Genomic DNA, 13,427 nt, shown 5'->3' with positions numbered 1-13,427 from the left:
AGATAAATCAAATTAGTTACCATAAATTGGTTTAAAGTTAAGATCTTCTGTTCATTATACAACATTTAGTTTGAACTTGTTAGATATCAGAAGTTACCTTCCCAGTGCAGGGCAGCTTTTTGGGAAGGTTTGATTTCTACTAAAGCAATTTATATTCCAGATGTTGAAAAAGTCGGGCTCGTCCGGGATTTGAACCCGGGACCTCTCGCACCCAAAGCGAGAATCATACCCCTAGACCAACGAGCCAACTGTGATACAATTAAGAGTATCGGATCATATCACCTCACAGTCTGCCACGTCTCCAGGACAAAGGTAGGAAATGTTCCTGTAAAATGTGATGTGTTTCTGGCGCCACCTGGTGTTGAGAAGTGGAAATGCAACTCGTCTGTTTTCCCTGATAAAACACATAGAATTTTGTGAATCCGAGTATTTGTTCTTAAGCTTTCTGAACACTTTTTTATGTTCTATGTCTGACAATGATAAAGAATAATAATACTACTAATAAAAACTTTGTCAGTCTCAAAGCCATAAATATTCTCAATCTGGCACCTATTCAGCCAAAACAAATGAAAGGTAACATTTAATAATTAATATCTCACAGGAAAATGAAAGTGTTACAGCAGCATGATTGCACTCAGAGAGCAGTGGGGAAGTAACTATAAATATGACAATTGCAGTGTTCTTATATGATAAACATACTGACAGGCAGCAGTATGATGCATTATGGGAGATTGTTAAATTAATTATTGAAAATTGAGCAGTGTCAGGACTCTCCCTAAGCGAAAACCATACCCCGAGACCAAAGAACTGTGATGACTCTTCACATTTTAGCATTTGATTTCCAAACTATGTTTGCATACTATTCCATATACAGTAAGCAATTATGCTCCAATAAATTCAAAATATGCATAAATAAATAATTATTTCCCATAAATTGATTTAAAGTTAAGTTTGTCCATCAACTTTCCAAAATTTTCAGACATCAGAAGTTCTCCTCCCAGTGAAGTGAAGCCTTTTTGTTGTGATTTGATTTCCACGAATGCAATTTATGTTCCAGAAAAAAAAAAGCTCGGGCTCGTCCGGGATTTGAACCCGGGACCTCTCGCACCCTAAGCGAGAATCATACCCCTAGACCAACGAGCCAGTTGTAGAGATTTTTGGAGGTTCACTTCATAACGTGCCACGTCTGGAAGTTTGACGGCTTTCTTCCCCCCTTTTGTCAAATATGATTTCTTTTTTTACTGGCTCCATCTCGTGGTTAAAATAGGGAACTGCAACTCTCTATCATCTCTTCATTATTTCGGTATCATTAGCTGGATGGTAGAATTGAATATCTCAGTAATCTTGATGATTACATTTCACATTTTAGCATTTGATTTCCCAACTTATATTTGCAAACTGTTCCAGTTAGAGTAAGTAATTATGATCCAATAAAAGTACAAGATGGATAAGTAAATGTAATTCGTTCCCATATATTGATTTAAAGTTAAGATCTTCTATCAACTTTCCAACATTTTTAGACATCAGAACGTTTAGACTTGTTATCAGAAGTTTTCCTCCTATTGCAGTGGAGCCTTTTCGTAGTGATTTGATTTCCACGAATGAAATTTATATTCATTTATATGATGAATAAGATAAAAGCTTGGGCTCGTCCGGGATTTGAACCCGGGACCTCTCGCACCCTAAGCGAGAATCATACCCCTAGACCAACGAGCCAGTTGAGAAATATTTGCGAAATTCACTTCAAAATTTGCCACGTCCACAGGCATCATATGGCTCCCGCAGAAGTTTGAGGGGCTTCTGTAAAATACGATGTGTTTCTGGCTCCATCTAGTGGTCAGAGATGGAGAACTGCACCTCCTCTGTGAAAATGAGTCTTTTCTGGAAAACGCGCTGCGTTTTGTGCATCTGGACACGTCAACAAACTGGGAATTACAGAGAAATAATTTTTTTTCGTAATGATTCTGAACATGCAAAATATCTTCCTCTACACAAGAAAAAAATCCACATTCATTGAAGTCCACATAAGTGTTCACGGAGATGCTGTTCATTCTACTTCTAAATCTCTTCAATTTTTAACTCAGAAAAGTCTTTCTTTTGAAATCTGCTGTGTTGCACAGTTCATCAGCTCAACAACTGAGCAACTCATAAATATCTAATCATGTGATGTTTTTATTCTAATTATCAAATGCGTGTGAATAAAAAAGTTGTTTAAAAACCATGCACATTTACAAAACCCAAGAAAACATTTTGTTCAATTGTAAACATGAAATCTACATTTAAAAAAGAAAACAATAATCTCATCTCATTTTCTTCCGCTTATCCGGGGCCGGGTCACGGAGGCAGCAGTCTGAGCATGGAAGCCCAAACTTCCCTCTCCCCAGACACCTCGGCCAGCTCCTCAGGAAGAACACCGAGGCGTTCCCAGGCCAGCCGAGAGACATAGTCCCTCCAGCGTGTCCTGGGTCTTCCCCGGGGCCTCCTCCCGGGGGGACATGCCTGGAACACCTCCCCAGGGAGGCGTCCAGGAGGCATCCGAAAGAGATGCCCAAGCCACCTCAGCCGATTCCTCTCGATGTGGAGGAGCAGCGGCTCTACTCCGAGCTCCTCCTGAGTGACTGTGCTTCTCACCCTATCTCTAAGGGAGCGCCCAGCCACCCTGAGAAGGAAACTCATTTCGGCCGCTTGTATCTGCGATCTTGTTCTTTCGGTCATTACCCAAAGCTCATGAACATAGGTGAGAGTCGGAACGTAGATCGACCGGTAAATTGAGAGCTTCGCCTTTTGGCGATCCTGAGATACTTAAACTCCTCCACTTGAGGCAGGACTTCTCCACCAACCTGGAGAGGGCAAGACACCCGTTTCCGGTCGAGAACCATGGCCTCGGACTTGGAGGTGCTGATTCTCATCCCAGCCGCTTCACACTCGACTGCAAACCGCCGCAGTGCATGCTGAAGGTCCTGGTTTGAAGAAGCCAACAGGACAACATCATCCGCAAAAAGCAGAGATGAAATCCTGTGGTTCCCAAACAGGATTCCCTCCCACCCCTTGGCTGCACCAGAAATTCTGTCCATAAAAATTATGAACAGAACCGGTGACAGAGGGCAGCCCTGCCGGGGTCCAACATGCACTGGGAACATGTCTGACTTACTGCTGGCAATGCGAACCAGACTCCTGCTCCGTTCATACAGGGACCGGACAGCCCTTAGCAAAGGTCCCTGAACCCCATACTCCCGAAGCACCCCCCACAAGATACCACGAGGGACATGGTCGAATGCGTTCTCCAGATCCACAAAGCACATGTGGACTGGTTGGGCAAACTCCCATGAACCCTCGAGCACCCTATGAAGGGTATAGAGCTGGTCCAGTGTTCCACGACCAGGACGAAAACCGCATTGTTCCTCCTGGATCCGAGGTTCGACTATTGGCCGAATTCTCCTCTCCAGTACCCTGGAGTAAACCTTCCTGGGGAGGCTGAGAAGTGTGATTCCCCTATAATTGGAGCACACTCTCCGGTCCCCTTTCTTAAAAAGAGGGACCACCACCCCGGTCTGCCACTCCAGAGGCACTGTCCCCGACCACCATGTGATGTTGCAGAGGCATGTCAGCCAAGACAGCCCCACAACATCCAGAGACTTGAGATACTCAGGGCGGATCTCATCCACCCCAGGTGCCTTGCCACTGAGGAGCTTGCAAACCACCTCAGTGACTTTGGCTTGTGTAATGGACGAGTCCACCTCTGAGTCATCAGCCTCCGCTTCCTCAATGGAAGACGTGACAGTGGGATTGAGGAGATCCTCGAAGTATTCCTTCCACCTCCCGACAATATCCCCAGTCGAGGTCAACAGCTCCCCACCCGCACTGTAAACAGTGTTGGCAGAGTACTGCTTCCCCCTCCTGAGGTGCCGGACGGTTTGCGCCTTCAAGAAAGCAATAATCCAATTTTTTTTTTTACTTTCTAAAGTAACGGTTTAATATTCTGTAGAGAGAACCTATTTTAATGATAATCTGCCATCATGGGGAGACTCTTCAGATCTTTCCTCTTACTGCTCCCGATTCGGGGTTGCTACAGCGGATCTTTTATCTTTATTTCTCCCTCTCTTTCGCATCCTTCTCTACCACACCTGCTACGTCCATGTATCTCCATGCATGGTGAGACTCTTCGGATATGGAACAGAAATGTATGTAAGAGTTGATGGTTTTGCATTTCACAGTGAGTGAGAGAGAAAGAGAGAGAGACTGACTCACTCAACTGCAGTGATTTTTATGAAATTTGTTGAGGTGTCTATGAAATGAGAGTTACGACAGCATGATAGTAAGAATAGTGAAATGAAATGGAAAAATTAGTATAATTGTGATAGCATGCTGATTGAAAGGTGTCAGTTTTAACATTACATGTGGTGAAAGGTCTGACATGATTTACCTTTATTTCATTTTTACTTCACCAAAAACCTGCAGTTTTCACAGGAACGTTAACTTTTGATCTTATTCTCTATTTACACATATCACATGTAGAAAAATTTGGGCTCGTCCGGGATTTGAACCCGGGACCTCTCGCACCCTAAGCGAGAATCATACCCCTAGACCAACGAGCCGGTTGAAACGGTAATACGAAGTCAACATCACAATTTTCGACATGCACGTCCACGTGTCTGGGTGAAACATACCATTTTCAGGGGCTTCTCTAAATATGACGTTTAGGCTCCATCTAGTGGTGAGAACAGGGAACTGCATCTCCTTTTTTAATGCCGTCTCTGAAAACACGCTGCATTTTTTCCTCCTGCGTTTTTTCCCAATAATACAAGAAAATCAAATAAATAAACAACACAAAAAGCAAATGGACACGCAAACAGATGGACTTTTACAGAGAAATAAGCAAATGTTCAATATTACAAAACTGTTTAAATCAATAACTCAGTAATATAATAATGTGATATTGTGTAGAATAATGTGTTTTAAACCTATTTTAAAGTTCCACTGTCTATAAACAGTCAAGTGCACTCAACAGGCCTCAGAATCTCACAAAGTGCGCTTGAATGGTTTGACGCATGCGCAGTGCTGAGCGGAAGCAGTATCAGGCTGGGCCGGAAGCTGAGCGGTCTTTTTCTCCCTCGGTCTGCCATCATGGTGAGTCTCTGGTCACAAACTGAACACAAATTCGAGGAAAACTTGATCGTTTTTGTATTTCGTCGCGCCCGTGTGTTTAAATCGGAGACAGTAAGCTGTGGTTGATGGTGTTTGTGGTTGTTTATGAAGTGTTTGTTGAGGTATTGAGAGGAATTTGGGGTGTTAATGCGGCGGCGGCGCGCAGCGTGGTGAGGCCCGGCGGGTTTAGAGTCCGGCGGAGTTCACTCACACCGACTCTAACCGAGTCTCTTTCCGGGGTTTAAGTGAAGGACGAGTTAAAGAACACATTTCAGGTCATTTTTTGACGTGTGTGTATGGTAGTTTTGTGTAATCTGCTATAAGATAAAGAAGATGAAGTGTAGCTTTAAGCAGGGCTGGGAGAAACAAATGAAGTGATTCTCGGAGAGGGACTTTTTTTTTTTTGACAATTCAGAATCCGCTACTTCCATAGTGCTTTTAAATATAAGGCTGTAAGCTTTGTGTTAGTTGTCTCTAATATTTATGTCCCAATATCTTGACCACATTTTAGGATGAAAATAATCATTTTAGATATGTTATTTTATATTGAAAAATGAGCTGTCTGGGAGAGGACTTTTTTTTGACACAGTTACAGACTAATTTGATCAAAATAGTCTGAAAACTTACTGGCATTCAACATTAAAACTTAACTCTCTTTCCAATGATATGGAACCAAATATGTGTTTTATGGTATAAAGAATGATGTAAGTGCATCCCTTTTGGAGCGACCTGTGGTCAAAACACTTTTTCTAAATGACACGAGTAATTTTGCTAAATATGACACATATTGCCATACATTCACCAAAAATAACGTTATCACCAAATTTTTTTTGCATGGTAAATAGAGCGATCACAGGGCTACAATAAACAACCAAGTTTATTTAGTCAAGACTTTTGATATTGAAGATAATTGTTAAATGTGATTTTTAGCTTGCGTACCCTGATTGTAAAACAACCCCTAACTCGCTCAACACACCGCTCAACACACCACGAACTAACATGGCTAATGCACAGGGCTCACGCTGGTGTGAAGGTGTAAATCTCCATAAATTTGGTTAAAGTTAAAAATAAATAACCTCAATATTGACTCGTGTCGTGATAAATCTGGTGTATTTACACGTTTCTGTATCTTATTCCCATTAAAGTATCTTCATGCCACAACACAAGGCAGGAACAGCTGATGTTTATCTTAATTTTAAATAATTTTTCTCCTGAAGTTGAAAATTAAACTGAATACAGAAACTTTTTAGTAATTAACCTGGAATAAAGTCTTTACTAGTTGTGCCACAGAGCAACATGAACACAATCCCCCGGGAACATGAGCAGTTTTTTTTTTTCTCTCTAAATATTTTAACAGTAATTAAAAAAAACCCTTTTAATAACTAATTAAATACTGAGAGGTTTAATTAATCAGCGTGGCCTGGGTTCAGTGGCGTGATGAGTTTGCCCTCATTAAAGATAACACCACTTTAAAAGAAAAGACAGCAGAAAGCTTCAATAAGGAATGTGATTTATTTTTTTTTCCCCGACAAGAAAAAAGATGAATAAAATAACTGGCAGGTTTTTACAGCGACGTTAGCTCTCGGTAAAATGTGTTACAGACACGCCAGCGTTTGTTAAATATCAGTTTGGGTTTAGATTTTATTCATGTTTTGTTTATCAAGAAGGATAAATCATGTCTTTTTTTTTTTATAAATTTACAGTCATCCACACAGTTTTTGTGCTTTTCATCTGTTTTCTCCAGTCGAACACACTCTTCGAAAACATGTCTGTGGATTACAGCACTGTGACTCTTCTAGAGTTTCAGGACTGTTGTGTGTTCATCTGCAAATAAAACTGGGTCTGTAACAGTTTTCTGCGAGTTTAATTGCGTTTCCCGTCTTTACCAGGTGTTCAAGCGCTTCGTCGAAATCGGCCGCGTCGCCTACGTCGCCTTTGGTCCCCATGAAGGCAAACTGGTGGCCATCGTAGATGTGATTGATCAGAACAGGGTAAGAACTGATGCATGTAAACACAACACCTGCTGCTTGAAGCCGAGGTTGAGGGGGTGTGTCCTGAACGGGGCAGAGGTCAGAAAGCGCAGGCCGTGTAACCGGGTGTGTTTGGTGTCGCAGGCGCTGGTGGACGGTCCCTGCACTGGTGTCAGGAGGCAGGCCATGCCCTTCAAGTGCATGCAGCTCACCGATTACGTCATCAAAGTTCCTCACAGGTACGACGCCATCTTGCTCTTCACCTGCACTCAACCTCCATCATGACGTCTTTTTATTTTCAAAGTGAATGATCAGGTTTGGAAAGAATTGAAAGAACAGATGAGGAGGGAGGCAGCAGGAGCGCATTACTGTAAAATGTTTTCATGGTCAGGAGATTTTATTTTAGCTGAGAGGCAAAATATTTTATTAATCCTGCTGAACAAAATGTTTTTAATTTCATCTTTTTAAAATTCCATGTTGAAGTGCAGGTCTCTCAGATCAGTGAAGAATTAATCACGAGTGTTTACGACTCGGCTCTTCTTTATTCTTGCTGTAGAAATCCAAGTACTTAGGAATATTATTTATTCAAACGCATGCAAAGTGTTTTTTTTTTTTTAAAGATAAAGCGTACATCGGTGTGTCCTTGATGGCTCGTCTTCCTCATAACCCACACCGTGATGAGACGTCCTGCCACTGCAGTCCAGCTTTGATAAATAAATAACTCTTCACTTGGATGTGATTTTTAAAAAAGAAGAGTTTTGGTTGATTTACGCTTTTTCGTTGCACTGTTGCACTTTAACATGAGAATTTGTTTGTTTTGTTCTGCTGTTTCGTTCATTATTCCATTACAGTCGTGACTCTCCTCAACACGCTGTTTATACGCTTGGTGCACTCGAGAGTTTCACACCGTTACACTCGTTAACTTGGGGTGGTTTTTTTTTTTTTACTTGCTGATCTCAGACCTCTTCAGGACTTTCCATTGCATTTCCATGATGTTACCATGAGTTTTTAATCTGTGAATCAGAGCGGCGCTGGATTTATTTCCACCCTGTCACATTTTATTGTCTTCCACAACATACATTTTCTCTCCTGGTCACATTGCATCAACACGTTCACCTGCACTGTACCGGTTCGAGTCGCATCCCTGAGACCTTCACACACGGTCGCTGAGCAGCGTGGAGACGGTCAGGGTTCTTAAAGTCTGCGTTACATGTTTCAGCTGAACCTTTCTCTGACGTCATTGTGGAGTTGTGTTGTTATGGATCGTGTTTAAGCCACTTAAAGGGTGTTTAATCTCACTGACGTTGTTACTTTATCTTCGACAGCGCTCGTCAGAAGTTTGTGAGGCGCGCCTGGGAGAAAGCCGAGATCAGCCAGAAGTGGGCCGAGAGCAGCTGGGCCAAGAAAATCCAAGCCAGAGAAAAGGTAAAAAAAAAAAAAGACTTGAGTGCGATTTGTTCTCATAAATGGTCAGAAACGTGTTTAATGATTTGAACCTGTGCCTCTGGATGATTTTAACAGAGGGCCAAGATGACTGACTTCGATCGCTTCAAGGTCATGAAGGCCAAGAAAATGGTAAGAGAACATGTTTAAACACGTCTTAGAGCTTGTGACCAATCATGTTCATACACCATAAACCCAGTGACAGAGAGACTGTTACCCACAATGCACTGCAAGAGCATGTTGTTAATTATAAAGCATAAAATATGAAGGTAAAGACTTGGTGGGACTTGGTGGTGCGTTATCCATCACAGGCTTTCCTGTTTGTTTGTTTGTTTGTTGTAAATCTTAAAGGAAGACTCTAAACTTAAGTGCCAAGTCCAGATTAGTGGCTGCGAGTTTCCATTGTTTGTTCGCCGTGTCTGATTTAACGTGTATTTGTTCATGTGAAGTGCGGGGATAGATTGGTGCTGGGTCACATTTCTCTCACCAAGCCAGATATTTTTGCCGATTTATGCATCGTCCGTCCCATCTGACCTTCTGCTTTGTGTTGTTTCCACAGAGGAACAAGATCATCAAGCACGAGGTGAAGAAACTCCAGAAAGCTGCAGCCGCTGCAGCAAAAAAGGCTTAAATCATATTCAATAAACGTTTAATGACTTGTTCAACTCTGCTGTGTCGTTTATTTCACACGATGGTTGTGATGGTGTGAATGTCACTCAGGGTTGTGAAAAATCCGCGGAATTCCGCAAATTTGGCTGCCAAAAATATCATTTTAGTAAATCATCTAATTTTGCAATATAAATTGGGGGGGTAGGTTTCTTTTGCGACAATGACAGACTGGTTTACGGCATTTGCGTCGTGCTTACAAACCACAGCGTGAATCTTGTGCTCTTTAAACACGCTTTCGATATCAACGGTTTTGAAAAGGAGAATTTCACGGTATGTCCGTGTCACAGAGGGACATCGTTCATAGGGAGGACGGTGAGACAGACGATATCAAAAATCCATGGAATTGGCGATGGCTGGAGTTTAAAGTCGGTAGTGAATGAGCACATACGGAAGATAAAAGAACCGGGAAAGCTTACTGCATCTTGTGCCATCAGGATGTGAAGTACGGTTCTGGTGGAAGAACGCGTTTGGTTGGCCATGTTAAAGGAAAAAAACATGCGGAATTGGTGAAATTGAAGCTGTTGAACTATAGATTACCAGGTAGACCATCTTGTTCACATTTTATATATTCAATTTATAATAATAATAAACAGTTCAAATTAAATGGCATGATTGAGGAAATATTTGCTTTCAGGAGATGCTTCAAATCTATCAATATACACAAAATCTGTTCAGCTTCTGGGGCCCCAGGCCCCCAGCTCCTGGGGGCTGCTCCTCCCAGACCCCCTGCTAAAATTGTTTCCTTGGATTTTGTCGTTTCTATTTCACAGCGCTGGTCACTCTGCTCTGATGGTGATGACCTTCTTGCTTCGTTTCCTGTCCAAGTTCATCGAAATGTGGTCCATTATATTGCAGTGAAGTGAAAACTCTTTCACAGCCATGAGTCGGTTGGAGTCGGAATCAGATAAACGAATCTGCAAAGGAATCAAAAGAATCAGTTTTGCTCACTGGACATGATGAACTGAAATCTCTTGTCTGAGGTGTTTGTCCAGCGGAGGTTTGTCATAAAGAAGTCCAGTGAAGAGGGAAACTTTAGTCTCATCACTTTCTTGGTCATGAACTCAGAAGTAAAGCTCGCTCCCAGACCTCACCAGGGTTCTGTTCTAACGGCCTGGACGCTGCCTCTGTGAAATAAACTTTAAATGTTTCTATTGAATTTTTATCCGATCAAATCTGCCACATGCTTCCTGTAAAACAGCGTGGGATTTGGGGGGGAGACGTGTTCACAATCACATTCTCATCATCACCTGTTTATTTTACACTTAAACTAAAGTAGGTCAAATGTAAACATTAATTTTTCCTTCCATTTTAATTTATCACAGAGCTATCAGGGTTGAAGGAGTGACTGAGAAGCAGTTTTATTTTTACACACCTCTGTTTTAACACACTGTAAATATCACACACTGAATCTGTACGCGAACAGAACTCGCCCTCGATAAACAAGTCTCAATGTTTCACGTAAATTGTACGGAGTATGATGGAAGCCTTTAAATATTCTGAATACACACTTTTACACTTTGTGTTGATTTTTTTTTCATCAAACCTTTTCTTTATTGCATTTAATAGAACTTCAGGAAACAGCTTTATTATACTTCAGGTCAAACAACATCTGGGTTTCCTGTAAAAAAAAAAAGGCTCAATTCCTGAGCTCACGGGTTTTGGTTCAGTCCTCAGTAGAGCTTGAGTGTGAACGCTCACCCTTCGATGCTTTTTACAAGATCATCCGTGGTGGGCTTTAGCTGTGTTAGCTCACTGAGTTAGGCACTAGGATGGCCTGGTTCTGGGTTCAAGTTGAGGTACTAACTAAAAGGTTCCTGGATTATTTTCTTTGTTTATGATAATCATGACAATGTAGAGGATAAATATTCAACCCCTGAAGTGTTGGTCAGCAGGAGTTTGTTCAATGGGTTAGAGCCTTTAGTGGTGCTGTACTGAAGGATCCGGGTTTGAATCCCTTAGGTCTGAAAAGACTGTAATGGGTTCTGCTAATTTTATACTCATGACATACGAACACACTAAAGCACACCAGAACATGAAAACACAATAACGCACTAACACACTAACAGAACACACTGAAATACAAACGCACACAAACTAAAACGCACTAAAATACACAAACTAAACACAACACATACGAAAACACACGCATACAAATATATACACGACACAAAAACACACACAAATACACCACACACATATTAAAAAAAATATATATATATAATAAAAAAATAAAAATATATATAATAAATGTATATATAATATAATAAATATATATAATGTATATATAATATAATAAATATATATAATAAATAAATATATATATAAATATATATATAATATATATAATGAATAAATATATATATAATATATATATATATATATATAATAAATATAATAAATAAATATATATATAATAAAAAAATAAAAATATATATAATAAATATATATAATAAATATATATAATAAATATAATGTATGTATATATAATATAATAAATATATATAATATATATAATATAAATATATAATAAATATATATAATGTATATATAATATAATAAATATATATAATAAATAAATATATATAATATATATAATGAATAAATATATATATAATATATATATATATAATAAATATATATAATAAATATATATATATTATATATATATATAAATATATATTATATATATAATGAATAAATATATATATAATATATAATAAATATATATATAATATATATATAATAAATATATATATATGATAAATATAATAAATAAATATATATAAATATATATATTTTATATTATACACAGTGTGTGTAAAATTACTACTGGTTTATAGTCCATTTCAGCATAACCCCTGTTTTCACCTCTGTCAGAGCCCCAGGTGGGACAGACTGGACTTTCTCTCTCTTTCTTTCTCTTTGCCAGAACTGTCCCACCTGAGTCCAACACCTCCAACCCAGAGGGAGTCTCGAACCATGATTCTATACTGAGACAGGTAGAGACCCTTAGTCCACTGAGCCATCAGAGCCGACAAGACACAAGTCTTTTTGGAGGATATTTATCTTTCACTTTATCCCCCCACAGAGAGAGGGGAAAGAATGAATTATAAAGAAATATCACACTCTTCTCAAAGCTTGCTCGCACCCACAGCAGGGTTTGAACCACATCTAACCTACAGAGAGCACAACAGCCTTTACACACTGAGCCACCAGATCACAGGGTGCTCGCAGATCTTTCTTTCACATTTTTCTTCCACAAGAGGCCAGAACGAGTCATAAATAAAGACACCACTCTTACAGAAACTTTATCAGACTCACACCAGGGCATGAACCCCATCACTTACTACAGCTTTTACACACTGAGCCATCAGGGCCAACACGACAGGCTTCTTTTTTTTAGGGGGTTTATTTTTCGATTTATAAAACTGCTGGTGCAGCATAATTTATAAACACACCAATCCTGAATAGAACCTGAGCCTTGACTCATCTGCTGAAATTCATCCAGACATCACACACTGAGCCACCAGAGAATACTGCTGACTTTCCTTCACAGAAGGATCTTTTCATGTAGAACAACCTGCTGCTGACTTCAACACGAACAAGTGACAGGACAAACCAGAGCCTCAGACCACTGAACCACCAGCCTCCCTTGAGTTCGTGGGGTATTTAGGAGTATGTGACCAAACAAAGCTCTTCTTAAATACAACCCCCAGGAGCCTTGGGTTCAAACCAAACAGCTCACTTTACCCAGTAGATGGGTGAGCCATTTTTTTAAAGTCCTCTATTCTGTAGACCTCCTGAAAAACTCTGCAAGAGTGGAACATCATCAGCTGCTTCAAGCCCTCATTTCCAAATACTAAAACCAGCAGGTTGATCACCACAGTGACAGGCGCTGGGCCACACAGGAGCACTTTTCAGAAGTTTATCCTTCAGTCGTCTCCAAAAATTCGCCCATGCAATCTTTAGATCTCTAAATGGAACCATAGAAAAGACAGAAACCTCATCAACTGATGGTAGTACAGCAGGAATGTTCTGGTCCTGAGCGGTGACAACTCAGACTCAAGTCTTTTTCAGAAACAAATAAATATAAAGCGCAGAGGATTAAAGTAAAGAGTAGAATACACCAGGGAGGACGTTTTGTTTTACAAAAGCGATCGTCGTTATTTCACCTTCATGCAAGTGAAATGAAGTTGTTTT

The 13,427-nt window shown here is 40.1% G+C and overlaps 1 protein-coding gene and 4 non-coding genes across 6 annotated transcripts in view; 1 reads left to right on the top strand and 4 right to left on the bottom strand.

The window, feature by feature from the left end:
* rpl14 (ribosomal protein L14) overlaps positions 1–9,223 on the top strand; it is a 47,587-nt gene extending 38,364 nt beyond the window's left edge. Inside the window, exons 1-6 of one of the 2 annotated variants that reach the window (XM_060901070.1) lie at positions 5,026–5,127; positions 7,035–7,136; positions 7,260–7,354; positions 8,441–8,540; positions 8,637–8,690; positions 9,118–9,223. In XM_060901070.1, the coding sequence (XP_060757053.1) occupies positions 5,125–5,127; positions 7,035–7,136; positions 7,260–7,354; positions 8,441–8,540; positions 8,637–8,690; positions 9,118–9,189 (426 nt within the window). In that variant the 5' untranslated portion in view covers positions 5,026–5,124 and the 3' untranslated portion in view covers positions 9,190–9,223. Of the gene's footprint in view, positions 1–5,025; positions 5,128–7,034; positions 7,137–7,259; positions 7,355–8,440; positions 8,541–8,636; positions 8,691–9,117 lie in introns of those variants that run through there. The other variant, XM_060901071.1, reaches the window with a different exon arrangement.
* On the bottom strand, positions 175–246 carry trnap-ugg (transfer RNA proline (anticodon UGG)). Its single transcript has one exon. It is a non-coding gene; the product is annotated as a tRNA-Pro (tRNA).
* On the bottom strand, positions 1,072–1,143 carry trnap-agg (transfer RNA proline (anticodon AGG)). The gene has a single exon. It is a non-coding gene; the product is annotated as a tRNA-Pro (tRNA).
* trnap-agg (transfer RNA proline (anticodon AGG)) lies at positions 1,645–1,716 on the bottom strand. Its single transcript has one exon. It is a non-coding gene; the product is annotated as a tRNA-Pro (tRNA).
* On the bottom strand, positions 4,524–4,595 carry trnap-agg (transfer RNA proline (anticodon AGG)). The gene has a single exon. It is a non-coding gene; the product is annotated as a tRNA-Pro (tRNA).
* Positions 9,224–13,427: the final 4,204 nt, after the last annotated feature.

This window comes from Neoarius graeffei, chromosome 20, assembly GCF_027579695.1.
Source record: "Neoarius graeffei isolate fNeoGra1 chromosome 20, fNeoGra1.pri, whole genome shotgun sequence".
Lineage (NCBI taxonomy): Eukaryota > Metazoa > Chordata > Actinopteri > Siluriformes > Ariidae > Neoarius > Neoarius graeffei.
Note: the sequence above shows the minus strand (reverse complement) of the source record. Positions and strands in the feature narration are given on the sequence as shown.